This window comes from Sturnus vulgaris, chromosome 16, assembly GCF_052056855.1.
Source record: "Sturnus vulgaris isolate bStuVul1 chromosome 16, bStuVul1.hap1, whole genome shotgun sequence".
NCBI classification, from domain to species: Eukaryota; Metazoa; Chordata; class Aves; order Passeriformes; family Sturnidae; genus Sturnus; species Sturnus vulgaris.
The window spans coordinates 15,469,059-15,493,471 of record NC_142258.1 but is presented as its reverse complement, the minus strand read 5'-3'; the positions used below and the strand labels follow the sequence as shown (position 1 = coordinate 15,493,471).

Here is a 24,413-nt window from a genome sequence, read left to right as displayed (position 1 = left end):
AAAAAAAAAAAAAAATCCACAAATTCTTTCTTTTTGCTGATGCAAACCACAGGCTGCAGCAGCAGCTTGCCGTGAACTGTGTCCGCTGGGCTGAAGGTGGTTCCGAACCGGGCTGGCACCGGCCCGGGATGGTCCCGCTTCCACCTCCGGCTGCGGGCCTGTGTGGAGCCGGGGGCTCTGTGCTCTCGGGGCGCTCCACTGCCAAGGCTGAGGGGAACAAATCCGCTTGGTGTCCTCACCCCAGGAAAGGCCGCGTAGCTCGGGCTGTGGGACGGGCCCGCGGTGCCCGAGCCCCCTCAGAGGGGGTAGGAATGAGAGAGAAGCGCTGCAGGCAGAAAAGGGAAGAGCGGCTTTCCCGGGTCTGGGTGGGGGCCGGCACTGTCCCACCCGCGCCGGGCAGGCACAGCGAGCACAGGGACGCCCCTACCCGGCACCCTATGGGCCGCGGGACCACCCGGAACCCCTCAGGCCGGGGCCGCTCCCGCCTGCGCCGCGCGGGACACGCCCCGTCCGCAGGTCCTGGCAGGGCCGTAGCGAGCGCGGGGCCGGCGGCAGTAGCGGCGGGGAGCGGCCAGGCTGATGCTGCCTGCAGGCCGCGGCCGAAGGTGAGGGGCAGGGGGCCAGGGCTGGGTCGGGTCGGGCCGGGTCCCGCGGGGCGCTGACGGCGCTGGGCATTACAGGACGGCGGCGGCGCTGAGGGCGGCGCTGGGCGAGGGCGCGGAGCGGCGGCGGGAGCTGGAGCGGCGGACGGCACGGAGCCGGGCGCTCCTGTGGCGCTGGTGAGTGCGGACCTGTGTGTGTGGTGAGCCGCCCGGCACCCCTGCCCGGGCCCTTCCATCCCCGGGCGGCCCGGAGGGAGGTGGGGGGCTCGGGCGCTGGTCCCGCAGCCATGTCCGAGACCCCGCGGGCCGGCGGTGCTGGTCCCGTCCCGGTGCAGCAACGCCGGCCGCGTCGCTGTTTGTTCCCTAAAGGGATGATGAAGAAGAGGAGCGGCCACAGCCACAGCCAGGCTCCAGCACTGAACATGGTAAGTGCTTCCCCCGCGCCGCTGCCCCCTCATGTCATCCGGCCCCGGGCCAGCTGCGGTGTTAGGAGTCATTCCAGTGCTCTGTATTCACTAAAATGTTCCCTCTGCCTTTTTCCTCCTGCTCTCTTCCTTGGGGTTAGCTTGGAGTCTTGCCTCGTTAGCCAAGGCCGGCAATAAAGTGACTGTGGGCCTGACCCAAGTGTAGGAATGTCACATGTTGAGGTTGACTCAGGAGGACTGTCCTCTTGTGGCTCACATCCACCCTGGGTCTTCAAAGCTTCTGGCAATCGTGCTTGCATCCTCTGTAAAGTAGCTGCTCCCACAGCTAAAAAAATACCCCCTGCACCATTCGTTAGGTTTTGTTTCCTTCTGAGCCACCTGGAAGAGCAAGTTAGTGAAGAAGGGAACATCCAGATTTGAGCCTTCCAACATGTTTTCTCTTCTTGCAGAAGACAGGCCTTCACCCAGGGAGCTAGAGGAGCTGGAACTGCTGAACAGGGCCTTAGAGAAGGCACTGAAAGTCAGGAAAAGCATCTTGAAAACTCCATTAGAAGCTCAGGGAGCTACAGAACAGAAATGGCCAGGTGAGGCACATGCTCCTAAGAAGGCTGAAAAGCAGCAGGTCCCTGTACCTGTTAAGGATGTTCCTGAGTGCAGGAAGGTGAGCGCTGGAAGCAACAAGCCGTTGTTGTTGAAGAAGGCCTTTCCATACCAGTTAAGAGCCCCTTACAGGACTGACCCAGATGTGAAGAAACTGCAAAGGAAAGTCCCAGCCCGATGTGTTTCTCCATGCCTCAGGACAGCTGGGAAGATTTCCTCAAAAGGAATGACTTCCAAACAAGGAAGGAGTCGCAGAACAGCGACTAGTGCCTGTGCTGCAGCTGAACCCCAGGAGACACCTGGCTTGTCTGAATCTGCCCCAAATGAGCAGCAGAGCTTTTCTGGAGGGGATTCAGCTGCAGGAGAGAATTCCATAGCTGCTGGCAAGCAGTTACTTGATGCAGGGAAGAAAAGTTGTAGTTTCCTGGGAGAGTCCAGCGCAAAGGAGGACACTGCAGGTGCATGGGGAAGGAGCACCTCACCAGGGACAGGCACCCTGCGGGAAAAGGGGTAAGTGTGGGAGGTGGGCACCTCCTGTTCTGCTCCACATTCACAGGCACGTGTACAAATTCTGCTGGCTGTGGCTGCTCTGGGGGTCCCAGCCTGGCTTCATCCTCCTCACATCCCTCTCAAGAGGAAGAATCCTATACAGTTTAAAAGCCTTTATTGTGGTTGAGTAAGTGTTTTCATTTTAAGGGCTTATTCTTGGATGGCTGGGACTTTAAAAGCCTTTCAATTAAGACTTTTGATGTTTCATAGTCCCCTGTGAGTGTTTTGGAAAGCTGTCTCTGTAGAGCTTTCTTGAGCCTTAGCTTTCCTCTGAGTGTACTCTCTATTATAGCATATTGATTTTTTTATTTATTCTGTTTTTTACGCAGTGATAATGCATAATGCATGAATTTTCTCTCTTTCTCCCTCTCTCTAAAGCACATACCCAGTGCTGTTTGGAGTGATGGTATCTGGGTTTAATACTGTCCCTGTTAATCTGTAACATATTGCCCGTGTAACTGCACAAATCTGGACTGATTAGAGTGCAGTTGCTTCAAAGGTTTGGTGCAGGAAGGATTATGAAGGGAATTTTACTGAAATTCTCTGTGGAAAAGTGGCAAAATAATACTTGGAAGATTGGCTTTGCATTTATGCCTGTCTGTCTTGTTTAAGTAATCTCTTTCCTCTTTTGCTTTAAAAGAATACTGAGGCTCAATCTGATGTCCCTGGAAAGTTTTGAGAAATATTTCTCTCAGCTGCCACAACCTAACTCCTGTGTTGTGCAGGGAGGAAATTATCCCTTTTCACTGGCATTGGAAGGGCCCCAGGACACTTCAGTGACAGTTGCTGTGGGAACAGGGATCTGGATTCAAACACTTACTTAAATTCCCAGCCGTGGCCTTGCATTCCTAGTCTGCATGTGACTAACATCTCCCAACCCTCCTGTTTTTGTAATACAATTTAGGGATTATTCTGATTCAGGGTTAAGGATCATTTTCCCAGTGGAAGCTGGAATGTCTCTCCTATTTCTTTGAGTTTGATATGGTGCTAAGCAAATCTGCCTTGTCCTGCTCACGCAGGGCAGCAGGGTATGGCAGAGCAGCTTCCTGCAGGTGTTGTTTCTATGTCTGTATTCTGCTGTGCTGTGGCTTTGCTCCCAGCTGCCCACCCTGGATGAACCTCTGAGCTCTCCCAGCTCAAACTCCATGATGCCTGTGGACTCAAATGAGCAACCTAATCTTCCTTCCTTGAGGACAGTCTGAAGACAGTGGTGGAATCCAATCTCTAGAGCTGCTGGCATCTCCCATTGCAGCTAAATTAATTTCAGATTTTGACAAAACACCGTTGTCCCTGTTGGAAGACAAGGCTCAGTCAATTGCTTTCCAGCTGCCAGGATTGATCCTTCTCCTGTTTTACAGATGCCAGCTGAAGCTCCCCCTTCTCTACAGGAAAGCCTATTCCAGGAACTCCAGGTAAGACCAGTCTGACCAGTTCAGTCCAGAACTACCTACTCAGCTGCAGGGCTATGAGGAGGGGTCAAGTGTGGCTGTTCTTTGTGCTCCGGGTAGGCAGTGACCCCACAAGGTGTGGGGCCTGACCTGGGAGCAGGAAGAGCTCCCATAGTGCAAGGCTGCTGCTGAGGATGTGTTCTCCTGTTATGATAGCCACTAGTGCCACTTTTGTTTTCCAAGTGCTAATTACTATTAATCGGTGAGTCGTGAAGCTCCTGGAACGCTTTAATCGTGGGTTTCGTGGTGCAGCAGAAGTCTCTGCTGGTGCCATACACCTGTTGAAGGCAGGATACCCAGTGGGATGAGAGTCTGGATACACTATCCAATGAGAGTTTCCCAAACCATCCCTGCCCTGCCTTTGCAGCCTGGAAGCACCACAGCTGTGTGTGTTTGAGGCTGGTTCTGCTGCTGAACTCTTAGACAGAGCCAGCTACAGTGTTACTGCAGGGATGGTGCAGGTGGTTGGGGTTTGCATGCTCTAGTCCATTCTCCAGTCTTCTAGAAGGGTTTCCCACATTTCCTTTGAGAAATCTTGCTGTAGTTGAGCAGATTGCTCACTCTGTGCTTTGTTCAGATATTAAGCATAATCCTTTCTTAAATCTAACTGTAGCACCTTGTGCTGCCCTCAAGAACTCCTCCTCCTCTTAGAAGCTGTCATTTATCAGAAAACAGTTTGTTAGTTGCCCTTCTGCGAGTTATAAAGACTTTATATCCTTAATTTTCACTTCTAAATTGAGCCTTTCAGCATTCTAATCACTTTGGTGTAATTTTATACTTCTCACTATTGCTTTCAACTCAGTAACATATTGAGAATAACCTTTGCACTAAAGATCCCTTGTAGAGGATTTGCATCTTGCCTGGGAACTTCTGTTCTTTCCCGTTCCATTAACCTTGCCACTTCTTTGCATAATGTATTTCTGGAATCTGCAGATTCTAACATGATTTAAAAGACCCATTAGGCTAGAGAGAAGACACATGCACACTCGAGTTAGGCACTGCAGAACTATTTTAAGCTTCCTCCTGATGGCTCTTGCTTACTGCGGCAGGTTTTGGGAGACAGTCTTTAAGGAAAGGATATTATGGGGACTGTGCATCCATGAGGGTGTTGAACTCTGTGAGTGAAATGCATCTCTCTGGTAGTGCTGTTATTTGCAATCCTTTATCAATTGGTGGACTCTGGTGTGAAGTCCTTGCCAGCTTCCTCATGATACTGTCCTTAAATCTGTGTCTTGAATCCCTGACATGCTGCTGTCATTCTGCTTGCCAAACATACCACTTTTTTCCCCCTCAAAAAATTATTAAAGAACGTTGAGGAAATTTGGAATATGAAGTAGTTGGGGTGAGAGTTTGTCCTGTCTGCTCTTTTTTTTTTTTTTGTCCACCTATACTAACAGAATAAATGTACAGAAATGCAAATGACTTGCTCCTAAGAAAGGAAGGGAAGATTTGTTGTTTCCTATGGGGTATAAACACAGGCAGGACAATGGAACAGAATGAGGGATAACAGGTATTCTGCAGTGTCTGATGCTTTCTTTCCTTGTTGATCTAATAGCAGCTGTGGGAATGAATTGGGAATGGCTGGTAAATAACCTGTGAGAGAGAGGGGGGGAATTAAAGCACTGATATGCCACACTGCTGTGTCACAGCTCAGCATGAGCACTGTCTGGTACAGAGGAGTGTAACTTCCGCCTCCTGCCCCTTTGGAATTTCAGGGCATGGCAGAGATGTCGTCTGTGCCAAACAAGTGCAGATGCAGCAGCTGCGAGGACCCGTTTTATGGAGAGGATCCAGACAACTGTATCCTTTCCTAGCAGGCACAGGGTGCAATTGCTCTGCAGTGAGCTCCCAGCTGGAGAGAGTTATGCCTCGGATAAGAGCAGTTCCAGTTGGGTCTCTAGGCAGTGGGTTTTTTCGCAGTACAGCTGTTGAGCACTTAAAAAAACTTCTGATCCAGCCAAACATGGCCACAAGGCAAGCATGCCCTACACAGCTGTGCTGTGCTGTCCTCACCTTCTGCCTGCAGTGCCACTTCCCAGCCTGGTCCCCTCTGCCCTGATCCCAGCTGGCCTGGCCTGGGGCTCGGGATGCTGCACAGAGCTGGTGCTGTGGAACCTTCCTTAAGCTGCTGCTGTTTGAGTTTTGCTCCCCGAAGCTGACCCCCAGTCCTGCAGAGATAGAGGAGGAATTAAGGGGCCTCCAGGATGTCCCCTCCCATCTGAGGCAGTATGTGGAAGCTGAGTCTGCAGGTAAGGAGGAAGAAAAGGCAGTGGGAGGGCAGAAGGTGGAATAAGGATGATTTGGGCTCCAGTTCTGTGTGTTCGGTGTTCTTGGCATGTGCTGGACATGAGGGACAGAAACATTCTCTGCCTGAAGTGAAGGCTGGTGAACCCGAGGCCATGCTGAAAGCCATTTAGGGTGGAAAGTTCCAGTGCTCACACCTTTTCTTTGCTTCTCTTGTAGACCATCCCACTCTGCAAGGAGAGTATGAAAGCCTTCTGACCTTGGAGGGTTTGCAAACCACAGTGTCCCAGTGCCTGCAGAAGCTGCAGCTGCTGCGAGCAGGTGAGACAGTCCCTGTGTTTGTGGTCAGGTATGAACCTGACCTTTGCCATCTGTGTGCAGGACACTGGACCAAGGTCATTTTTCTCCTGATTATCTTTATGGTAATGGAGCACTTAATTCTCTGGTGGCAAACAAATCTGTGGTATTTGTGTGCCACCCCTCTGTGGGGTGAGCTTTGAACTGCAGTAGCAGTTCAAGAGGGCTGGGGAGGAGCAATGCAGGCCACGGCTTAGGGTGTTCTGATTGTGCCATGTGATGAGCTCACCCTGATTAATACAGTGTTTTTAGTCATTAGTTTCTGGGAACAATAAGTAGATCATAAAGTCTGCAAGTACAGATTTAACTTGTATGTTTTTGTTTCCTGCCTTTTCTTGTACACTGGCAGCTTTGAAGTCCCAGCTGAGGCTGTGCCCAGACTGCACTGGGGATGTGGGGAGTTGCTCTCCTTCCTGTGTCCCTGCCATGGGACAGACATGTGACAGTGCAGACATGCTGGCTATGCCTCTCCTTTGTTACTCCAGTCTCCAGGAGCTAAGGGACCTGTTTGCCCTGAAGGTGCAAGTGTCAATGCTGCACCAAGAGATTGCCTTACAAAAGGTGAGTCTGGAGCAGTGTCAGTGCTTCCAGAGCAGAAGGGGAAAGAAAAGGACAATTGTGGGGCAGCAGCTGCTGTACCAGGTGTTGATGGGCAGCAGTAGCATAGCAAGTTCCCCCAGTGATGTTTCTGTGTTTATGCCTTGTTCTTTTTGTTGGTGAATGGGACTTTTTTTGTTGTTGTTAGGGCCAGAGCAGAGGCCATTACATGCTTAAGCCTCTCCTGAAAAGATTTTATTTATCTGTTCTGAAAGAATTTGGCAGTGGAGGATGTTGTTGGTAATGTCCCTTTTGTCAGGACTTTACAGCCCTATTAGGGTACCCACTCCCTCATTCCCTCCGGTGTGACTTCCAGCTGGTGAGCTCCTCTGTTCTCTGTTGCTTTCCTTTTAAATCTCTAACCACTGTGCTGCTAATCTTGTTTTTACCATTCTGACACTAAGAACAGGGTAGGAGGTGTCAGCTTCTTCAGCAGCCTGAAGAGACAGTTTGCCACACAGGGATTACTTGTTCTTCTCAGCTAGCAGCAAAGGGCAGAGAAGATCTGTGAAATCAAATCTACTCCTTTGACCTATTCTTTGCCATTGACTTGAATGATAGAGGCTTTGGAAAAGTAATTTTTTTGTAAGCCAGAGAGACATTATTAATAACTGTCTGCAGCCCTGTGGCTGAAGACAGATTGCTATCTGACTTCAAATGGGATTTCAGCATTATAATCCTGAATTATGGATTATGAAGGGTTTGGGTTTTTTTTAATCCACCCAAAATGAAGTGGCGACCAAAACCTGATTCCTGCAGCTCTGTTGGCTGTCTCAGTTTGTTCTGCACATGTACCCACATAGGTGCTTTGTGCCAGGTGAGCCCTGAGGGTCTGAAGCAGCTCTGTGCAGGGTGTGCAGGATAAGTGAAATTCTTGGGATAGGTGAAGTGAGTGGACATGGAACAAAATAAATACCCCAGAAAAGGATGTACCTCTTTCTGGCCCAAGCCTTTCCATGGAGGAATGCCAAGTATCATAGAAATTCCCGGTAGCTCTTAGCCTCTCTTTGATGGTGAAGATCTGTTTCTTCTTAGGTATCAGGAGCAGGACAGGTGGAAGGAAGTGGAGCAGTGCAGTCCTCCTTCATGTGCCAACTTTCTCCTAGACAGCTTTCGTGTCTGTAGAAAGAGACTTCCCAGAGATGAGCAGCTGTGTGCTGCTCCCCTGTTCCTGCACAGACACTTGTGTAGAACAGGAGAGGGAGCCTCCTGCAGATACCCTGTACTCTTTTCTGTTTGGGTCTTCCTCTATATCCACCAGGGAGCAATGATCACAGAATAACTTGAGTTGGAAGGATCACAAGTCCAACTTCTGGCCCTACACAAGCCCAAGAATCCCACCCTATGCCTGAGAGTGTTGTCCAAACACTCCTGGAGCTCTGGCAGCCTTTAGGGAGGTGGCTGACACATGCAGTTGTCTTCTCTCCTGGGCAGGCAGATTGTGCAGCAGGCTGGGTGGGTTTTGGTGTGCAGGCTGCTCAGACTTCATAACCTCATGCCAGATGAAAAAAGAAAGAAAATTAAAATCCCGGGCAAAATGTCTGAGCATTAATTCAAGAGTGGGACACCAAAGACCAGCTTTTGTCCAGTGGTTGAAGTGACCTGTGAGTTGTCAGTCAATCCCAAAGCTGATACTGATGCTGCACTGGATTGTTGGACAGCATGGGCTGAGATCCCAACATAGGCTTAACAGAGCAGCAGCCAGGCCAAAGAATGTTGGACAGCTTGAGCAGTCCCTGTAGCCTGTTTGGGCTGGAGTTGGCCACTTGCACCTCTGGCACAACTGGGGGGTGATGGGAACAGTCCTGAGTGAAAGGTTGAACTTATCCTTGGGTGAGTGACCACTTCACTGTGTGGCTGCAGAGCTCCTGAACCAAGAGCAGCTTGAGTTTCTTGCAGGATGCTGATCTCATCCCAGTACTGGGCCTTCTCTGCAGCAGAGCAGCAGCACTGCCACTTGTCTCACTGCTCTGGAAATGCTCGGTGGCTGCTGAGGTAGCTCATGAGCAGAAAATGAACCACTCTGCCTTTATTAAATATGACAAAAGAAAGTATCCATCAATCAGTCAGCCTGTTATTAGTCATACTGCTCTGATTAGATTTCATTTGTTATGCAGCCACTTCAAGGAATACTGGAGTGCTGCTGGCTCTGGTGACAGTGTCTCCTTTGTTCCTGCCTAGGTGATGATGGCAGAGCTGCTGCCTGTCCTGGAGCCCAGGCGATTCCTGGAGGGATCTGCAGGGCTGTTTCGGGCCATCCACACCCAGCTCTGTGGGGGGGGGCGGCGCTTCCCTGTGCTGGTGAGAGATGAGCTGCTGGACTGAGCTGGGGAGCCTCTGCTGGTCCTGCAGGAGTCAAAGACAGCTCTAAGCAATAAATCTTTTCTATGAACTTCTTTACTCTGCCTGTTCATTCAGCTAAATTCCAGGGGGTTATTTTCGTTATGGGCTTTTTTAATTTTCTTTTTTTTTTTTTTAATTTCCTTTTGTACCAGGAGGACTGGAGCCCCTCTGCTCTGGAGACAGGTTGGGAGAGCTGAGGACGTTCAGCTCCAAGAGAAGACTGCAGGGACACCTCAGAGCCCCTTCCTAAAAGGCTCAAAGCCCTAAAGGGGCTCCAGGAGACCTGGAGAGACACTTTGCACAGGGGGAAAAGGACAAGGGGGAATGGCTTCCACTGCCAGAGGGCAGGGATAGATGGGATATCGGGAAGGAATATTGGGATAGATGGGATATTGGGAGGGTGGGCAGGCCCTGGCACAGGGTGCCCAGAGAAGCTGTGGCTGCCCCTGGATCCCTGGAAGTGCCCAAGGCCAGGTTGGACAGGGCTTGGAGCAGCCTGGGACGGAGGAAGGTGTCCCTGCCCATGGCAGGGGCAGGAATGAGAATGAGTTTAAGGTCCCTTCCAACCCAAACCATTCCATGATTCTGTTGTGCTATATCACTTTCCTGACCTTTTAACTGAGGTTTTGTGAAGGCCCTTCAGGGCTTCAGAGACTCTGATTTTGGCTTTTTTCCCAAGGCTGTCTCTACCAAGCTCTAGATTCATGACAGCCTCGGTACAGCAGGCTCCTGGATGCAGACAGTGTAGCAGGGAATAAACATTGTTTATACTGATCAGATGGCCACAGGATCATGGGTCACGGCCTTCCAGCATCCAGAAATCCTGAGAACCTGAGCTGCTGCTTCCCTAGTACTCTGTTCACCAGCTGGCATAGAAGGTCATGTAGTACTCACTGACTAATTGTTTTTGATGAAAGAGGGAGGGAAGGAATTTTGGGGGGAAGGAAGCTCGCTGTGCTTGCGCTGCGTGTCTGGCTGTGTCCTGTAGGTGGCGGGCGGGTCCCGCGGTCCCTGCTGGAGCCGGACGGAGCCGCCAATGTCCAGCCCAGCCCGGGAAAACGCAGGTCCTGCGGCAGCTCCCACCTTGTCACCGTGGGAAAAGGCCAGCTGCCGTTTCCCCCTGGTGCTGGGTTTTTGGGTGTAATCCCCAAATTCCCTGGCGTTTCAGTGGCAGGTAAAGCTTTGGAGTGAAGTGGAAAACCTCTGCTTGTGAGTATACTTCAAATTCCATTCACGAAGTGTACCACAGCCTAGTACAGTTTGACCCAGAACACATCTCTAAGCTGGTCTCTGCTTGTGTGTGTGTGTAATTTAGCTCTTAGCAGCGCAAAAACATTCATTTTTTTTTTTCTTATTTTTTTTTCTAGGCTAGGTCGCTGCCTGGCTCTTCTGAATATCTGGCTCTTTCTGACACTCAAAATTAAATAAAAATCATTTATATGGTAGGTGAAAATCAGCATCTCTTACTTTGCCTTTGTATTTTTGTCATAGAATCCCAGAATGGGTTGGGTTGGAAGGGGCCTCATCTCATCCCACCCCTGCCATGGGCAGGGACACCTTCCCATCCAAGGAAGCACTCCAAGGGAGCAGACATTGCCTCCTAAATTAGCGTGGTCATACACATGAATATGTCCATGTTTGAATGGGAGAGTGACCTTTGGTATTGTTAATTTGGGTGCTGTTATGGATAACTTGTGTCTGCAAGCACTGCATGAGTCATGAGCATCTGCTGCTCAGCGAAGAGCAGGCCAGTGTAAATTGGCAGCAACTTCAGCACCACAGCAAGGGCTGCAGAGGTGGGAAAGGGCTGCCAAGAAGAGACAGCCCACAAGAGAGAGTTCACAGGGGTTGTTGCAAATTCGGAAGGCAAGCTTACACTGTAGGAGTTGTATAGAAGGGGTGCAGAATGTCAGGCAGCTGGGCTGTTCTCTGCCTCTGGGTGTAGTGGGGTTTTGTTTCTCTTCCTACACCACATTTTAAAATTTTCAGAAATGTGTAAGACTAAATCATTTGAATGACTCACTCTTTCAAACCAGTCTCGTGCTATAGCAGAGCTAGAGAGATTCAACAGCAGTTGAACTCAGGGGCTGGGGGGGCTTTGTTATGGGAAGAAAGTTCATCCATCTGAGATGAGGAAACAAAGACGTAAGGTAGTGTTTGATGCCAGGGGATAGCATTGCAGAAATACAGGAAATGAGCAGTATTTTTGGAAAGTGATAGATGATCTCAGTGTTGTGTAGACGTGAGCTGAGAAAGCACAGTAAGAGTCAGGGAGGATTAGCAGCTCTTATTCCTTCTTTGTCCCCTGCAGTAGCATTTAAAAGGTTTTTGGATTCTCCCTACTGAAGGATAGGATCCTGAGGAGGAGGCAGGTTTTTTCTTTTCTTTCCAGAATCTGTGACTTTCAGTATTTCCAACTGCTACAGTTTGTCTTTTCCCCTGGCTCTCTTCTCTCATTCCCCTCTACAACTTCTCCATGGACTGTGCTTGTTTTGCAAATGTATTTGGCCAGTGGAGGGTCAGAGGGACAGAGGCAGTGCTGCTGTTAGTGCACACTGCAAACAGCAGAGCCTCTTGGAGAGTTTCACATGCACTAGTTGTCTTTGGTTAGCATTAGAGAATAATAGAATCACAGACTAATTTGGCTTGGAAGGGATTTTAAAAATCATTTAGTTCCACCCCTGCCATGGGCAGGGACACCTCCCACTATCCCTGGTTGCTCCAAGCCCTGTCCAACCTGGCCTTGGACACTGCCAGGGATCCAGGGGCAGCCACAGCCTCAGTTGTGCATAGTTCTGAAGCTCTGTTGAGCCCTCCAAGGGGTTTATCCTGCATGCGTTACCAAATCTGCCACCAAGTGCTGCTGAAGCCCCTCCTTGGGTAGTGCCACATGTAGACACTCAACAGTGGGGCTTTAGGGGTGCTCCCTGTCTAAAACAGAAATAACTTGAGTCTTGGTAAGAGGGATGACACCAGCAGTGCTGTGGAGGAATGTCCTGCCTCTTCCAGTCCTTCTGAGGGGTCTGGCAGCCTGTGAGTGGTGACGGAGCCTGCCAGCCTGTGCCCTGCTGCTGTGACTGTCCACAGCACACTCCTAGCCCTGGAAAGAGGGCAGGACGAGCCCCCTGGGCCAGGAGCACACCTTAAGGTTTGGAGAGGCAAACCTTGATGAGCTGTGTGAGGAATAAGGGAATTTCGTCAAAGAGCAGTTTAAGATGGTAAATGTTGAAGTGGGAGGAAAGCTCCCAGCCCCCTCTGAAGATGACAAATTTGCTGTTGATGTTCATCTCTAAATGAGCTTTCTGCGAGCTCCAGAGAGCAGGTTACTTGATTAAAACTGTGTGTGAGTCAAGCCTGAAGCACTAACACCTGACTCAGCAAGTTGCTGTGCCAGTTTAGAGTTCTAGAAAGAGCACTGGTGCTGCAAAATGCTGGGACAGAGCTCTTGGATTTTAGGGGAGCTACCTGGGGAGAGCTGTATGTCCTCTGAACACATTTTTTAGTTTTTATATTCTTTTACCCAAATTAATCTCTCCCTGAGTAACAGAATTCAATATGAGCCTGTGATTTCCAGCTAGAGCTCTGCTGAGAAATTTTGTCCACTTCTGCTAAATCTGAAAGGGGTGTGCTTGGGTTTGTGCAGAGCACACTGAGTATTCTGGATGTGGAAAGTGCGGGATGCAGAGCTCTTCCAGACTGTCCCAGGGTGTCTAATTATCAGTATATTGTAAGCAGTGAGTGGGAAATGCTTTAATAGCCTTATGAATGCCAGGAGAAGGAGCCAACAGGGATATTTGATGGGCAGGCAGCCAGTTCATGGCTGTGCATTTCCAGTCCTGAGTCCTGTCACCATTGTGGAGTCACTAAGAGACTGCAGCAGATGATGGATCTGACACTAGGGCTTGTCACTTATTATCTGTAAAACAGAGATTGATGTGATTTCACTTGCTCACGAGCTTGGTTTTGTATATCTGTGCTCTCTGCAGCAAGGCCTCTTGTTCTGGTGGATTTTGGTTGATTTTTGTAAGTATGTACACTGGGACTGGTGCAGTTAACATCTGGTTTCACTAGCAACTTCCTAGTCTTCCTTCACTAATAACAACCTCACAAAAGAAAAACCCTAACCATTGCTCAGTCTGACATGAAAAAAATTCATTAAATAGGTATTAAAGTTCCTACCATGCAGATTGAGTACTATTTTTATAACCACCACCCAGAAGAAAAGATTTATCATCTTGGTTTTAATTTGTGGAGAAAGAAGGGGTTTAGCATTGTAATCAAGAAAAATCTATGGCTGGTTAATTAATCTGAGCTCGGTTAGAAAGAAGAGGGCAGGAAGCAGTGTGCCACATGTGCCAAGGAGCAAAGAGGTGGGAATGGAGGGGGAAAAAATTAAAAGGGAGTTTTAAACTGTCATTTCAGAAGGTGGAAGTTTACAGTAATGGGTTATTTAGGCACACAAATGAAGATGTTTGACTTACTTTTAGCCAGAACAAGAAAGATAACCAGTAGATCAGGAGTTTGGATAAGAAAAAGTAACTAGAAGCATGATGTGAGTCAGTGGAGGAGCCTGGTCTTGGAAATAACGCTTATCTGGAGTCTTTTTTCCTGGTTTCTGGGAACACAAGCTCCCAGATGTGCTTATGCTGCTGTTAGGTTTGTCCTCAGCACTTTCATGTTGTAGACGGAGACAATTTATTTGTCTCATCTGAGCTCCAGCTTAAAAGAAAGACTCAAGGGCGGCCTAATGTGCATGTCCAGGTCAGCTGGACTCACTGGGGCTCCTTCCTGCCCTGTTGGGTTGTAGATTCCCTTTCACTGCAGCTCTTAGGACCTCAGCATCCTTTTCCCCCTCTCAAAACCATTGTGCCACAGCTATTGGTTCAGGTGGCACAGCCTCAGAGCTTTGCAGTTTGCAAGTGTGTTCTCTGAGGGTCTCACCCTTTGGGGTTTTGTTTTCCTGCTTCAGGCTCTGAATTTCAGAATATACAGTCATTTTCTCTCGAGGTGAAATCTCTTAGAGGACATGTTAGTAGATCTTGCTCTGGAATGGTTGGGCAGCTGAGTGTTGTCATGCAAGGTGAGGGCATTGCAGCTCTCCCTGCCTCCAGGACGGGAGTTTTGGGTACCAACCAGGAATAGGAACACGAAGGAGAGAGCACAGGAATCAGAATTATTTAGGTTGAAAAGACCTTTAAGAACTTCAAGTCCAAATGTTCCCCCACTGCCAAGACCACCACTAAACCATCTCTACACATCTTTTAAATCCCTTCAGGGATGGTGACTCAACAACAAAAAAAAACCTTTAAAACCTTGGTGAAACCATAAATAGTGCTTTAATTATAATATTGTGCTGACTGTTTAATGGGATAGAATTCAAATGGTTGGATACTGGATGAATCAGAGAGTATTTTTTTATATTTAAGCAAGTTTGGGCATATAAATTTAAACATAGCCACATGTTTCTGTGACCATTCCAGGCTCACTTTTAGGGCCATTAGGAAGTTCAGTGTGTTTCCCAATGTCCTTTTAACTATTTTCAGTCTCAACTACCTGGTATTGTCTCAGTTTTAAATGGTGTTTGTTGTGTTGTGCTGTTCTGGATTTTTTCTCGAGGGTAACCGAGCTCTCAGCTGAGATCCTGCTGTCCTTGCAAGAGCAAACTCATCAGATTTAATGGAGTTGTTTGACTGAACAAAGCATTAGTGGTTTGAATCATGTGTGATTCCATTTCCCTTCCTCCTACCAGTGAGAGCACTGCAGTCTCCATTCACAGGGAGGAGTTCAGGGTCTTGCTTATGATAATGCAAACAGCATTATTTGGGGTTTGTGCTTTTGATTAGGTTGTGGTTTTTATGTTTCCTTTTTGGGGGGAGGGTTGTTGCTGATGTTGTTGTTGTTTTTTTAAGAACTAATTACAGTAAAATAGCTTATTTCTAAGTATTAGGTGCATTTCTTATGTGTGAGCCTTAAAACCAGTGTGCCTGATGTATGAGTCACTCGGCTCCACTGGTGCCTTGCCCAGCTCTCCTGGCAGTGCCAGGAGTACCCACAGCTCCTTCTCCAAGGGCAGAGGATATCAGCAAAGCTGCTGGGCATCTCTTCTTCCAGTTTTCAGTTTTTCCTGTCTCTGGATCATAGCTGGTTCTCAGTTCTGTGTGTGCTGAGTGCCTGCTGTGGCCCGAGCTGGGCACTGAGGAGCAGCAGAAGGTGGGAAGGTCAGCCCTAATGCTGGGAAGGAACGTGGCTGTGGCTGGGGGATGATGCAATGATCCTTTTCCATCTGCTCCCATCCATCTTTGAATCCACAGGAAAGCATCCTTCTTGTGAGACACGTGAATCCCTCATTTCAAGCCCCATCCCTGGTTTGCAAGTTCCTCTGGAATGCTGTGGCTGGCACTGGTGCTCTCCCCGTGCCCATGGCCCAGAGGGGCTCCCCATGCCCCATGCAGTGTGAAGCCATGGGCTCAAAATAGCTCAGACATGTCATCCAGCAACTTATCATGGTTGCTAAAGTCTTTGTTGGAGTGGATCAAGGTGACACTTGGCTGCTATTTTCAGCCCCAGACTTCCTGATGGCTGTTGGAGCTTTATCCACCCCCACCCCCCCCTTGATTATTTATTTATTTCTCTTTTGCTGATTCATAGACCTGGAAAATACTTCTTAGGTCACTGAGGATCCAAGAATGTGCCTCCTGATTTATTTTGCTGCCTGTTTTCCAGCTTTACTTGGCACAAGGCAGCTTAAAATGGACTATGAGATGCCACCTGTGCTTCTTTAATGACACTTTCCTGCTGCATGAGTTTCTGTCCTGCTCTTTATCTTAAAATTAATGGGCTGCTCAGAGCTTAAGATTGACTTTGCCAGGGTTTTTTCCCCAGTCAGCTGTGGTTGTTGGTGCCATATTCACCTGCTCTCATTTCTCTGCAGCTCTTCATTACAGTCAAAGTGTATTTATGGTGTGTGTATGGGACAGTTGTGCAATAAATTGTTACTCGGTATTTCCTACCCCAGTCTTAATCTATCATGTGGCTCTTGCATAAACTGTATCAGATTTTCATAATGAAAAGGGGATCAGGGACTGGCACAGCTGCCCAGGGCAGTGGTGGAGTCACCATCCCCAGAGGGATTTTAAAAATGTGTGAATATGGCACCTGAGAACATGATTTAGTGGTGACCACAGTGGTGCTGGGTTAGTGGCTGGAACTGATGATTTTCCAACCTTAACAATTCAATGATTCTGTATTAGCCAAAAAAAGGCAGAATTATTAATTTCCTCACAGAGTCAAAGGAAAAAGCCCTTGTGGGGGTTTCTAAATTATTACAAACTGGTGGGGTTTGTTGCTTTTTTGCAGTTCTTCTGTGCAAAAAGTCAATGTCTGTGGTCTGTTGGCATTTAATTTTTAACTGAGTGAGGGTCACTTATTGAGAGCACAGTTTTTTGTGTGAGAAGGCTTCAGGGCTGGCAGTTGCTGAATTTCTACAACCTAGACCCCAGTTTTGAGCTATGTGTCCCAAAAATGAGCAGTGAGGTGGGCACGAATGATTATTACTTCTCTTCTTTGACTCATGCAGGGACACATGTGAATTGTGTAACAGAGATTATCTTCAATTATCTTTGCCCACAGATATTCCTGCCAGATGTGTAGATTTCTCTTCTTGTTTCCAGCCCCATTACTTTCTAGTTCTGGAGAAAATAAGGCAGAATTCCTTCATATACAAAATTCCCCTGTGCAGTGGTTTAGCTCCAGGAGGGAGTGTGTTCACCCTGAGCACAGCACGACTTGGAGCCATAAACAGAGCAAATGGCACAAGGGTGTCTCTGCATCCTGGCCCTGCCTTCTTTGCTGCAACACTTCCACGTGGTTTCCAAATTATTTTGGCTCTAATGTCTGCTTTGAGAAGGTGGTGTCAGTGTTTCTGGTCACTCACATAAAAATGGACCATGGGACACCTTCCTCCTGCCACAGTGCTGAGCAGTGCTAGAGAACGTGGATCTCCTCCTGTACCTTGCTTCTTCTGGCATTTCCTAGTGGTGCTCAGCATCATATTTGATTCTGGGCTTCCTTTACTTCAAAACTGGAGAAATTAATCTGTTTTAGATGGATCCTGGCTACCTCATCCTTCCTTTCCTCCCCTTTTACTTCTAGGGTGTGGGTTTCTTGCTCAACCACCACCATTCTATCACCCACCCAAGTCATTTCTCTTTTCTCTCTTCTCTTCTCTTCTCTTCTCTTCTCTTCTCTTCTCTTCTCTTCTCTTCTCTTCTCTTCTCTTCTCTTCTCTTCTCTTCTCTTCTCTTCTCTTCTCTTCTCTTCTCTTCTCTTCTCTTCTCTTCTCTTCTCTTCTCTTCTCTTCTCTTCTCTTTCTCTTCTCTTCTCTCTTCTCCAAGAGGAATTTCCCAGGTTTTTCCTTTCTTCCTTCAGCTCTTTGCCAGGCTTAGGAGCCTTTCCCCCAGCCCAGGGCACCAAGCCAGGCTCTGGGCAGGGTTCTGACAGCAGGGAGAGCTCCTGTGCCCCATCCATCACCCCAAGGGTCCCTGGGGGTGTCTGTGTGTGGAGGAGGTGTCATCCCTCTCTGCTCCTGCAAAGTGACTCATCCAGTCCCAGCTGCACTTTCATCTCCTGTGGGAAGAGGGAGGAGGATTCACAAGTCTCTATTTCTGCTGTGAAAATTACACCCTTAGGTAGTTACAGAAAAGTGTGGAGGGAAGGAGTGGAGCACCCAGGCAGAGGAGCCTGTCAGCTCCACCAAAGGTGGAAGATTCAGTGCCCAAAAATATGGGCTCACACCATGCAGCCCATTGCTCATTTGTGAGTTTATAGAAAACAACCATGAAATCAGAGAAAGTTGTCTGAATTTGGCCTCTGAAGGAAGGAGGAAAAATTCATTCAGCTGTCTTCCACACATGAGTGTGAGAAATTTCCTGGTGGTGACCCTGTCCCAGCCCAAGCCCTGTGCAGGGTTGTCCAGGTCCTGCTTTTTCTTTCAAACCAGGAGCAAAGCCAGTGTGGCTCTGTGACATTCACTGGGCTCTCTGCAGATAATTTCTTTGAAAGCATCTGTGGCGTTGTAGAGGTCCTTGGTTGGACATTGCTGCCTCTGCTGCTTTGGGAACGCTCTGGTGAGCTGTGTCTCAGTGGAAGTCGGGGGCAGTTTGATACACCCACATTTCCTGCAGATGGGTATGCACTTGTGCTTTACTCCTGTGTAACTTCAAGCAGTGGCAGGTGTGAGGGTTGGTCCCGGGAGACACAGGGCTGCTACAGCAGGATCATATTGGTGTTGCTGAGTCAAATACTCAAAGCCCTCATGCATCAGACCTGAGACATGAAAATGGGCGTTTTTCTAACCAGCTGGGACTTGTTTTTCTCACCTACTGCTGTTTCTAGACCAGTCACTGCTCTTCAGCACCACTTAAAAACAGGTACAGCTGTCAATCCAAAAATGCTGCCGGGTTTTGATGGAAGCCAAGATTCCTTTCAGCCCCTCTGAATGGAGGCTGGAGGTGTGGGGATGCTGCAGGGGGTACAACCAGCACAGGGGCTGGAGCTGTGTTTAGGGGTGGCACCACATCACTGGTTTCCTGAGAAGAAGTTTAGGAAGTGGCCTATTTCCAGGCTCATTCTTGGAGTATTTTCTTCCAGACCCCACTGTCAGCAGCAGCTGAACTATTTTAGCTGCTATTTTCTTCGAGGGTTCAGCTCAGGGTAAATTTAAGCCTGAACATTTTCAAGTTTGACAAAACTTCACAAAGCTGAAACTGGAGCTTGTGCTGGGCGGTATCAGCCTTCTGCCTTCGCTCAAAGGGCGTTGACTCATGGAGTTCTGCTGCTCTTCTTCCCCTCTAATGAGCAATCAGGAGAGTAAATAACAAAACTCGGTTTACAGAGCACCGTGTGCTGCATGTCTGCCTTAGCTGGAGTTATTTTCCCACTGTTATCTCTGCAGAGCCAGAGTCCCTGTGCCCAGGTCTCTGGTGTCTGCAGCTGCCTGCCTCTGGCCATACCATGGGAGTTTTGGGAATTCAGCTGAACCTGGTCAACTTCCACTTTTGTTATTTCTGAATGTTATTTAAGAAACTGGGAGCAAGAAGAAATGCCAGGAGTCTTGCAGACCCAGCCCCCTCTCTTTTGGTGCTCACAGGTTGCACACAGCTTTCCAGGCCAAACCTGAAGAGGGACAAAGTCTGATCCAAACCAGCTTTATTCTTTCCCAGAGTGGCACTGGGAAGACTGGGAAATCTTTCCCGGACTTCCCTGGGTATGCTGTGGGCAAGAGCAGTGCCCACAAAAAAAGGGAGGATAATACATCCCCTGTGCAGACTAATGCCCAAACCTCCCCTTTCCTGAGTCAGTCCCATCAGCTCCTCTGATTCTCCATCTCAGCTTCCACAAAGCCTCTTTCTCACTGACCAGCTCTGCTACTCCTGCAGTGTGGATTTTCTTCCTTGTTTTTGGCTTCCTCTCAGCTGATGCAGAAACACAGCTGGGCCCCATGGCTCGGGAGAAGCTCTGACCTGGGAAAGGCTCCAGGTCTTCAGGTTTGCTGCAATAGCTCATTTCTTTCCTCTCTCCTTCAGGAAAACCAATTAAAAAATAAAGCAGTGCAGGAGAAGCCAGAGGAGATGGGAACTGTTTGTGCCCTCTCCAGTCTCTGATTCACTCATGGTAAAGGTGTCACAAAGAGCTTTTGCCCTCAAAAATAAGTCTCCCCTGATGTTCAGAGATGGGCAGGAGGATTTTGTACTTAACCTTCTCCAGGCTGTTTGTGTTCTCCCTGCCCAGGAGCCTTGGGTGGCATCACCAGGCTCTGCCACATGCTGCATATGTGTGGTTCTGTGCTGGAGCAGTGCAAAGCCAACATCACCTACCTGTGCTCAACATTGCTGTTCGAAAATGGTCAATCTTGACAGTCAGGATGTGGGCACTGCAGGGAAAGGAAGCAGTGCCTAGGGGCCCCGGTGGGTATGGTGCCAGTTCCCACAGCCCACCCCTCCTTCCTGGGAGAGCTTCCTGTGGCCCTGCTGATCCCCTCCTGTTCATGGCTGCCTTTCAGCATCCTGCCCCCTCTAGATCTTACCCTGCTGCAGCCCTGCCTGCTAAGCAATCATCTCAAATCCCAAATCCTCCTGCATCTCAGCTCCAGCCCGTTTCTTTCCAGCTCCCATGACTGGTCACCTTCTGTTCCCCCCAGTGTCACCCAGCATCACCAGTCCATGGGTTCTCAGTGAGGCCACCACCAAGCCCTGTGCCAGGAGACAAATCTGGAGAGGGTGACACTGGGAGAAAAATCAACTTGGAAGGAGGCGATGGTGTTGGCACTGCCCACGGAGGAGGCAAAGGGGCTCGAGGAGTGGCTGAGGTCCCGCTGCCCGTGGGGCTGCAGCAGTGTGGCTCTGAGGGCACTGGGGAATCGGGACAGCGTCCATGCCCCAGCGCTGCCTGCCCAGAGTCCGGGCTGCCGAAAACAGATGCAAGTTGGAAAAACACATCCCAAGAGCGATCCCAGCTGGGCTGCAGGCAGCTCACAGCCCGAAAGAGTTAACAGGCAGTGAGACCGAGCCGGTCCTCCCACCGCCATGAGATCACCGCTGCCAGCGCCAATCCTCGCTCCAATCCTCCTCCAGCCCTCGCTCAGTCTGGCAGCAAAGGAGCCGCGAGCCAAAGCTGCGAGTGCGAGCAGCGCAGACAACAGCCCGGCCCGTCCGCACCTTGAGCCGCTGGACAAAGTGACCATGTAGGATCCGAGATCTTCCCTCCATCACCGGCACAGCGACTCTCGTCCACCCAAGACGCGCTTTGTGCCGCTTCTTCCTGGGTTTGCTTGCCAACATGATGGGCTGCAAGTCCAACTCACTCACTTGCCTGCAGGGAGGAAAACCAGGGCTGCCGCTGGCTGCAGCCACCGATTCCACGGCTACACTCAACAAACTGGCCCTGGCCACGGGTGGGACCGAGAAATCCTGGTACCGCTGCATCTTCCCGTTCGGCATCGTCTCCGTAGTCATCGGCGTGGCAGCGACGTGCATCACCTTCACCATCAATGGCCCCCAAATGGACATCGCTAAGGTGGTCTCGGTGGCCACCTTGATCTTCGGGGTCGGCCTGCTGGTGGCCGCCTATGTGTGCTGGCGGGCCAAGCGGGAGCGGCAGCGCAAGCGGCAGCGCCAGGAGCCCGTGGCTCTGGAGCAGGGAGCCCTATGACCCGGGCTGGGGGCACAGGCTCAGCTCCGCCCGGAGCCCCCTGCTCACACACCCCCCTCCGCGAGCAGAGGGGTGACAGCACAGGCTTTGTCGCATCCGAGGAGGTCCGGACCCTGCCCGAGGTCAGCTTGCCGTCATTCTCCACCCCGCTCGCGCCAGTGTCCGGCCATCCCCGCTCCCGGCATGGAGTAGGGGCAGCGCAGCCACGCCAGAGGCTCCTCCTGCCCGCCTGCCTGCGACCAGCATGGAAAGAGCCCGGAGAGTGGCCAAGGAGCAAGTCACCAGGCAGGGACCCGCTGCCTGTCCCTGCCGTGCGCCGCCGGGGAGCCGCAACGACCCCAGGGCGCTGCTCTGTGCCGGGGAAACCGAGGCAGCCCCGCAACCCCTGCTGGGTGCTGGAAGAGTCCAGCGTCACTTGAGTCCTCCTGCGGATTTTCCCGGTGGCGAGGAGCCGTGTGGCGCAGGGCAGAAGGAGTTTAGAAGGAAATTGGGTGCAGGAAGCAGCCGAAGAGCTGCGTGGCAGGATGGGTGCGCGGGTGCGGGACGCAGCAGAGATGCGTGAGCAGGGCCGGCCTGACAGGGAGCCCCCGGGGACAGGGACGGCGACAAGGGCAGGTCGGGAGCTGAGCCTGCCGAGGGACAGCGGATCTTGGCGGCGGCAGGGGGGGAAAGGGCAATGGAGGGGCTCAGCCTGGAGCGGGCGGCGGCTCTCAGGGCTTTGCTGTTCGTGGAGGAGGAACTCGGGCTCTTTCTGTGCCCTTGTGGGTGACCCAGCCCTGGGGTGTCCCGGGCTCCGTGTGCCTGGCATTCCCAGGGGTAGGGTGCTCATGCTATGAGCTAGTAGCAGCATCCCCCGGCTGTGGGAGTCTGACAGCAATGCTGTTGTGGAGAAGGAGCTGGAGGTCCATCCAAAAGGAGCAAAAACTTTTACCAGGTTTTTGGGGTTTTTTTTGAAAAAAAGTCCATGCTCCCATTCTTTGAATTTAGCTTTGAACTCATTACTCTAAAAGTAAGTGTGAGACCTGGGCACGGGGATCCCTCTCTGGCTGTTCCCGGAGGCTGCGGCAGGGCCGGGCTGCTGCCCTGCCCCGGCTGGCCCCGCACACACAGGGGCTCCCGAAAGCAGCCCCTGCTCTCCCCCAGCGGGGCCGTGCCCTCCCAGCACAGCCCGTGAATGGAGCCGGGAGTCACGAGCGGGGCAAAGCTGAGCTTGTGCCGAGTGCCCGGGGCATTCCTGCGTGTGCCGAGTCACACACAGCCCTTCCCTGCCCGCAGCTCCCATCCCGACCGGCTTCTCTTCATGATTCTGTCGTGTTCCACAGCCCCGGGAGCTGCTGCTTGTCACAGCACGCATGGCCCGAGCCATCATCCTCAGGATAGTGGGATACCGGAGTACCAGGGCTCGGAGACCCAGTCCTACAAATCCAGGCTCAAATACCCACGGAGTCTGGAAAGCTTGGAGAAACTTTCAGCCTCAGATCTGACCAAAGCTTTACTTTTTGGGACAGTGTCACAGAGCCCTACTCTATGGCAGATGATGAATTTAGCAGACATTGAGCTCAGGCTGTTCTTTGTAAGCCTGGTCATTGTTTTGAGGTGTTTAAATAGTTTGTGATTTCAACTTCTCAGGGTCAGCAAACCAGGGGTTTCCAGCCACGGGGGCTCAGTGGTGGGTGTGTGGTGTGAGGGATGCTCAGTGATAAGTTCATGTATTGAGGGTTTGAGGTACCAGCTCAATTTTATTATTATTATTATTTTTTTATTTCATTCTCCTTGTTATAATACTTGAGCAAACATGTTTGTGGCTGCCTGCAAACCCCTCTGCTCTCAATTTGCCCATCACCATCACCAAGACCAGGAGCACTGCTCTTAATCCTGCCTAAACTGATTTCACTTTTCGACTGCTCAGTCCTTCCCTCCCATTCTGAAGCAAACCCATCTAAACAGGATGATGGGATGGTTGTCCAGGTGCACCCGAGGAAAGCCTTGGAACCAGCCCAAAATGTCTGGCGTCAGGCCCTGTTACATCTCACCCTTCTTTGATCTTGAAATCCAGCTCTCCAGAGCCAAATCACCTCTCTCCTGCTCCCAATGAGCTCCCTCAAGGTGGCTGTCAGCAGGACCTGGAGAAGTGAAGCCCTTCCCAGAGACAGCCTGGACGAGCTGGAATGCCAGTCCTGCACAGGCCAACACTTTCTTTTGTTTCTGTTAAAAGCTTGAAGAGATTTGAGTTCTGCCATGAGAGGCACAGTCACAACCACCCCTCCTGCTGCCCCTGAGGGTTTATTTACATGGAGCGGCTCTGGCAGTTCCCCCACAGGACTGAGCTGGTTGAGAGCAAGTCCTGGGGAAATTCAGCTCCTTAAACAGCACTAAGTGGGGGTTGTGGCTGCAAGAAGAGATGGCTAGGAAAGTTACACCCAGGTCAGCAAAGAACTTGGAAGGAAGAAGATGAAAGGAGCCACTTGGTCAGTCTGCACTCATAGAGCACCTGGGGATCCAGGATTTGCCACAGACTGGAACCACCCCATGTTGCTCTTCCTTGTGCAGTGCAGGATTGGAGCCAGTGGCTCTGTGTTTGCTGGCAAACACTGCCACCATCACACCTTCCTCCTCTTCCTCAAGCGGCATCTGGTGCCACTGGTGGCATTGTAGATGTGTAGGTGCTGCCTGGCCATAGCTCTTCCCTTCCTTGTGCAAGCTGGAGAGGGTCTCGAGGACATCCCACCCAGGCACCCCACTGCAGCATCCCATCTGCACATCCCACCTGGGCATCCCAGCCAGCCTGCACACTGGCATTGCTCCTGCAGTCACCCTCTGCTCCAGGTGCCTCAGCCCTGCACCCTGGCAGAGCCAAAGGCCGTCTATTCCACCCCAGCACTGTTTTGGGGGAAAGTGGCTCACCTGGATGCCCATGAGTGTTGTCCAAACCAGCAGCTGAGGTGTTGGCACATTAGCTGTTGGTGCACACACGGATCCATTCTGCCTCCAGGAGCAGGGAAGTGCCCTGGGTGGGCAGTGCTGTGGCTGCCTTACCACAA

The 24,413-nt window shown here is 50.6% G+C and overlaps 2 protein-coding genes across 2 annotated transcripts; both read left to right on the top strand.

Annotated features, from left to right (window-relative positions):
* Positions 1 to 532: 532 nt before the first annotated feature.
* TEDC2 (tubulin epsilon and delta complex 2) lies at positions 533 to 9,218 on the top strand. The gene is made up of 10 exons (XM_014888560.2): positions 533 to 605; positions 681 to 779; positions 972 to 1,027; positions 1,477 to 2,137; positions 3,535 to 3,588; positions 5,340 to 5,424; positions 5,765 to 5,873; positions 6,088 to 6,189; positions 6,575 to 6,786; positions 9,004 to 9,218. Exons 1-10 carry the CDS (start codon positions 580 to 582, stop codon positions 9,145 to 9,147), a joined length of 1,548 nt encoding a protein of 515 aa, XP_014744046.2. The 5' UTR covers positions 533 to 579; the 3' UTR covers positions 9,148 to 9,218.
* An 11,646-nt stretch (positions 9,219 to 20,864) lies between these two features.
* On the top strand, positions 20,865 to 21,513 carry LOC148221931 (transmembrane protein 100-like). Its single transcript, XM_088174687.1, has one exon. It carries the CDS (start codon positions 21,001 to 21,003, stop codon positions 21,370 to 21,372), a length of 372 nt encoding a protein of 123 aa, XP_088030813.1. The 5' UTR covers positions 20,865 to 21,000; the 3' UTR covers positions 21,373 to 21,513.
* The last annotated feature ends 2,900 nt before the right edge of the window (positions 21,514 to 24,413 follow it).